Source organism: Pollachius pollachius, assembly GCF_949987615.1.
Source record: "Pollachius pollachius genome assembly, chromosome: 9".
In the NCBI taxonomy this organism is placed as follows: domain Eukaryota; kingdom Metazoa; phylum Chordata; class Actinopteri; order Gadiformes; family Gadidae; genus Pollachius; species Pollachius pollachius.
In genome coordinates, this window is record NC_136942.1 from 2,524,496 (window position 1) to 2,530,674 (window position 6,179).

General features: G+C 40.6%; 1 protein-coding gene across 1 annotated transcript in view; it reads right to left on the reverse strand.

Moving 5' to 3' along the window:
* The window catches only part of wwox (WW domain containing oxidoreductase), a 119,087-nt gene extending 113,270 nt beyond the window's left edge, over positions 1-5,817 (reverse strand). Inside the window, exons 1-4 of the mRNA XM_079743090.1 lie at positions 5,670-5,817; positions 4,149-4,213; positions 2,798-2,855; positions 2,214-2,383 (exon numbers count right to left, since the gene is read on the reverse strand). Coding sequence (XP_079599216.1) covers positions 2,214-2,383; positions 2,798-2,855; positions 4,149-4,213; positions 5,670-5,776 — 400 coding nt within the window. The 5' untranslated portion in view covers positions 5,777-5,817. The remainder of the gene's footprint in view (positions 1-2,213; positions 2,384-2,797; positions 2,856-4,148; positions 4,214-5,669) is intronic.
* Positions 5,818-6,179: the final 362 nt, after the last annotated feature.

The window sequence follows — 6,179 nt, forward strand, 5'->3', positions numbered from 1 at the left end:
TTGCTGAATCCAACGTTTCAGATTCACCTCCACAGATGAATATGAAAAACAGGTTGAAACAGAACCTCGAGTAAGAGCGAGTTGGGGGACCTGTAACCAGGCAGCGCCGAGGCAGCATACAGCCTACAGAGTGCTGTGAGGACAACAGGCCCCTGATAAGCTGAGAGTTAGTTGAATTGGGGGGAATTAAAGGCAGAGCCAGCGTGTGTAATGGGGATGGATGAGGGGCCTGTAGCGGGGTCAAAGCTTCTACAGATCAATGGTGAGGTACAGGTGTACAAGCACCAGTCTATAGCAGTCAGAGAGCCATTAAAGTGTGTGTGGGGGGAAAGGGGGGGGGGAGGGAATAAGTGAGAACGAAAAACAAAGCAGTAGGATTATAAAAACAATTGGAGTTATGGCTTCTTCGATTACCATGGGAACCGAGGGGAGGTACAGTATTTGCTTGTGCAAAGAACATGGTGAGCACATAGGCAGGACAGACCATAATATCTCGCCTCCGAGCACTATTTCAAGGTTGGTCACAAACTCGCACACAATTACATTTCATGCATAAATAAACCCATACATGTGTTTTAAATGAATGTGCATTAAAAGCAAAATTAATAGTATAAAATTATGGAAATTTGGTAGGGAAATTTGTATTTTTTGATTACTAAATTTGATTCCTCATTTTGAAAATAGCTTTGACACTATCTACAGATACAAATAAAATGCTAAAAGTGTCCAACCAATTGGCATAAGCTAATTTTACTCATAAGCCACTGGAATGTCAAAGAGGCATTCAAGCAGCGGCAATTACTATTGGCATGTTAATTATAAGCACAAAGCATCATTATATGTACATGAAATTCATATTCATATAATTATTATTTTTTACATTAGTTTTATATATTATATGTAATCATTTATATGTGAGGTAAAAACAACTATGGAGCTTATTTATTCACCTTCCTCTCAAGTGTTAAGCTTCGTCTAAAATTAAATAAAGACGTTATTGGCTCGACTGGCATGATGGGCCACCTGTGCCCTCTTGTGGCGAAATTGAATATCGATTTTTTTTCAATAATCCAATTATATCGTCTTTGAATCTAAAACCGGCTAATTCGTCAACCTATCTAACAATATATGGTTTTGCCTTAATTATTATCTAAACCAATATATTTTTTATTTTAAATAAATGTAAACTTTTAATGTTCTGGTTCTGTATCTGTCACACACAAGGTACATGCAAACATATACATACTGATATTGTATCCAAGCAATTTGTCCAAAACCATTAATAATATATTATTCTTAACTTAATTATTTTATATATCATTTTTTACTCATTGTTTATTCTTGTGCAAAACAAATCAATACAGAGATTGAATGTTAATTCGTAGTTCAAGTAAAAGTATATATTTTTTTATATGGTCAACTGATCAAATAGGCAGCCAGCTACTCTGACTCACCTTGACAGACAAAATGTAATTAGTTTAACTAGCAAACACTCCCACTTTAGGTTTGCTTGATGAAGTGTTTTGTGGACATTAGGGGGAATAATCCCCAAGGTCAGCAGTGCATTAAATTAGTTCAAGACCCCCATTGTAAGGTGAAGATTCTTCTCTGTAGCTGCTATTACTCTAAATATATTGCACTGATTGCAGTCATCTCACGAAAAAAATAACAATTAAACTGCTCAACATTGAGAAGAAAGATTTGAATAGAAATACAATTAACAAAAGTTATCTTTATTTGATTTCCCCTAATACTGTCACTACCTGTGCTGAACAATTCAGCAGTCCAAAATAAAGGGCCACTTGCTCTAATGTTAGCTAAAAGAAAGAGGAATAGATTTGTTTAAAAACCATTATAATGTGAGCCTTGCATTCGGTAGGGCCAAATGGCCATAATTTATTACAGTTAACAATGACATTCAATTTAGCACCACTAATGAACTTCAATACAATCATGTTCGGCATTAAGGAATGATTTGTTGGGTCTAATTGTATCATTTTGGAGGCTAATGTTGATGAATGTCTGGTTTTAGACGGATAAGGGGAGACATGGTATGTTCTGGTCCGGAAAGTTAAAAAAAAATACATTCTCCAAACATTTCACGGCACCACGTCGCCACCTGGTGGCCTACCTTTACAGAAATGCAGATGAATACACGGAATACTTCACGATGAAATAAATGAAAGGAAACACAATTCAGTATGTGCACTCACCGATTCCAGAGTTGCCGCCAGTTATGAGGATGACCTTATCAGAAAGGTCACGACCTTGCAGAATCTCAAGGGCGGCAGTGTTCCCATCATATCGCTTCGGCTTCAGCACCACATCCTCTACAGTGAAAGCTTGCCGGGGGTCGAAATAGGTGGTCCGCTTGTTAATGTGACTGAAATGACAATTGACATTATTAAAGCATATTATTCAAAGTAAAGTGGTTGTGGTTTCACTTTTATGTTAGCCTAAAAAACTGGCTTGGATTTGAGCATTGTGAATGTTGTAACGATCATCATTCGATTATTTGTTGATAAATTTTATTGATCAATTACTAAAATGACTTGGACATGGATATTTTGGGACTCGATCAAGGGATGTAAATCAATTATACGTATTTTTAGATGAAACATCGGTTCACAGGCTAAATCATGTAGGCCTATGGATTGAAGAAGGTAAATTCAGAGATAAGTAGATAAGTAACAGATATAAGATGCGATGTTATGCATACTCATGACAGTTAACTCATGAAATGGTCTTATGAAATCCTGAATATTGTATTTTAGTGTCTAAATAAGGAACAACTTACTCAACATAAAACACTTGTCCTTTTTCATCCGTTTCTTGTTCCCATCCATATGGTAAATCTACAGAGAAAAGGGGAAATAGATGTTACGCACAGGGGGAGAAATATGAATAGAAATTTGAAAATATATGGATGAAGTCAATCACAGAGCAAAACATTCACCAAAGCAGGATTTAAACCAAATGCAACATTCAACCCCTTGTTTTCAGAATCAGAATCAGAATCACAAAAACTTTATTGATCCCCGGGGGGAAATTGTTTCGTTCCAGGTGCTCCGTACAAATAGAAATTACAAGCGTAGAAGATACGATTATGAAAGAAAATTATAAATAAAATACAATAAAATAAAAGTAAGAATAAAGTAAGAAGTGGACATCTCTTAGTGGGTTATATTCACAAATTTATAATATTTTAAATAGTCATTGTCAGATTATCAGAGGGAGGAGTTTAATGGCCACAGGCAGGAATGACTTCCTGTGGCGCTCAGTGGTGCATTTAGGAGCAATGAGTCTCTCACTGAAGGAGCTCCTCTGTTTGACCAGAGCGTTGTGGAGAGGGTGAGAGCCATACTGCAGGATCGCCCGCAACTTCGACAGCATCCTCCTGTCTGACACTGCTGTCAAAGTGTCCAGCTCCACCCCCACAACGTCACTGGCCTTCCTGATCAGCTTGTTGAGCCTGTTGGCATCGGCTACTCTCAGTCTGCTGCCCCAGCACACAACAGCAAACAGGATAGCACTAGCCACCGCAGACTCATAAAACATCCTCAGCATAGTCCGGCAGATGTTAAAAGAGCGGAGCCTCCTCAGAAAATAGAGGCGGCTCTGTCCCTTCTCTGGGCTCTGTTGAACCAGAGGCCTACTCTATGAGTTGTCTCTGTAGTCACTGTCTCTAACCCCTAGCTTCTCTTAATGTCCTGTCTCTGTAGTCACTGTCTCTAACCCCTAGCTTCTCTTATTGTCCTGTCTCTGTAGTCACTGTCTCTAACCCCTAGCTTCTCTTATTGTCCTGTCTCTGGAGTCACTGTCTCTAACCCCTACCTTCTCTTATTGTCCTGTCTCTGTAGTCACTGTCTCTAACCCCTACCTTCTCTTATTGTCCTGTCTCTGTAGTCACTGTCTCTAACCCCTACCTTCTCTTATTGTCCTGTCTCTGTAGTCACTGTCTCTAACCCCTACCTTCTCTTAATGTCCTGTCTCTGTAGTCACTGTCTCTAACCCCTTGCTGCTCTTAAAGGACCCATCTGTGTAATGTCCAACCCCGACCTGCTCCTTAATGTCTCTAAACTCCCTGCCGAACCAATAGTGCATGGGTAGTTTAAGCCAGATAAACACTTTAGATGTGGCAGACAAACCTCCAGCACATCTTTTCTTCTTCCCAGTCTTAGGATGTTCCCATTGGGTCTTCATCTCATCATGGCTGGGGTCACATAAGATATCAGAAAAGAGACAGAATATTAACATAGTCTTTATGGCTTCCCAATGGAAGATCATTGGACAACAATCCCAAGTTGAGTACAACTTTGAATATATTTCACTGTGTAGGTATAGACCACAACGAGGGTATAGATGTGTACTGGATGATGGATCTTCCTGGGTCGCGACTTAGAAAGTTGGGTCTTTGAAGGGCTTGTGAGTTCTGACAATCTCCAGAGAGCATGTTGTCTGGAGATGAAAGGTACTTGGAAGGGGTCAAGCAAGGCAAAAGTGTCTGGGCTGAAGATCCAGAAGAACCAGGTCTTAGACCTATCAATGATGGTAGACAATAACAGGGGGGTGGTGAGGTACTGACAAGATAAAGTTGCTGTCTGGCTGCCACAAGGTCAGAGTCCAGATAGACCTACCCTTTACTTCTTTGAAGATCTTTGAGGGGAGTTTGTATAACACATATGTCTTCATGTGCTTCCTAGATCTGGAGGCAATTTATAACCGTGGCGTGTTCCCTGAAAGATGAGGGGGACTGCAGGGGGTATGCAGGGGGACCCCAACGTCTGACTGTTGCTTTCTCTCCACTCCTGTTCATTAAGTTAAAGGACCGGAAATCCAGGCCCAGTCTCTATTGACCAGTCAACCTACTCTGCAATCGTCACCTATATGGCCCCAGACTATGAGTGAAGTGCTAGTGACCACCACTTGTATGGTGCATACATGCAGCCGCAATGAGTTCTGTCTGCTGTATATCTCAGTAGACTCCTCCGGGACCGGTTGAAGTGAGGCACGGTAGGTGTCAAGGTTAAAGGTGTCAGGGGTGGTCCACCTGGAGAGAGCCATGAGGCATACCCAGGACACTCTCAACTCTCTGGGCACCTTGGCTTCCCCCAGGGGAAGCAAAACGATGTTTATTAATTTACAAATGTAAACATACCCTTAGTTCTAGTGTATGTGACTTTTGTTTCATATTATGAAGTCAATTCTGGCAAATGTGTTACGCCCTCGTACAGACACTAATAAGAGCACTATTGAAACTACTACTACTGTTTATCTGGCTTGACAAATGTAGGCTATATGAAAGGAAACACAGTATATTGCAAAAATGCACCTGTATGCCACAAAGAGTTAACAGCAAAAAACATATAGCGTTCAAATATAGTCTTTAAAAAGAGGCTCTTAACCATGCCCTCGTTCAGCCGTGACATGGGACGCTTCGCAGAAAAGTCCTATGAGAAGACTTGACCATTTATTGTACAGTTGCAATGCGACTCAAGGGTGAACCCTAGTCCCAAAGTGTAGCCTTTTTTTTATTTTTGCCTGTCTGCGTTGTTTTTAAACTCAAAGCAACTATTATTCGGGATGCTATCGCCATTCGTCAACGATAACTTTCGATTATAATAATATGAATCCACTGTATGGTGTTCTTCGAAGGAAATCTTTCTTACTTTGCGAAATATACCCATCCATCCTTAGTAGACCTCTCTTCCCATCCAGGGGGCAATTCATCTTCGCTATCTGTGTCATCCATACCTGCGTACTTTAGAGCTGCCATAACGCTAACTAAAGCCTACAATCAAATATCAGTTCTGCAGAATGAATATGACTGTCAAAGTAAAAAAAAAATAACACTACGCTGGTTTAAGTACTTCCGCAAAGCCGTGACGTCGCTGTTTACCGAAGTGCTTTCTGGGAAGGTGAGGTGTATTGTAAATTGATTGACTTCACCATTCACCAATCACTCCATATATATTTTTATATTGCGCCACTGAGATTATCGTTGTATGCATAACAGCTACACGTGGCTATCATGAATCATATCCAAATAAAGAAACTGAAAACTTCCAGCATGCCCACATTAGCATACGTTGTGACGTAACGGAGCCCCACGAGAGTGGGCGGAGTCGGGGGGGGGGGGGGTGCGATCGACTCCGGGCGATGTGTGTGTGTATGTGTGT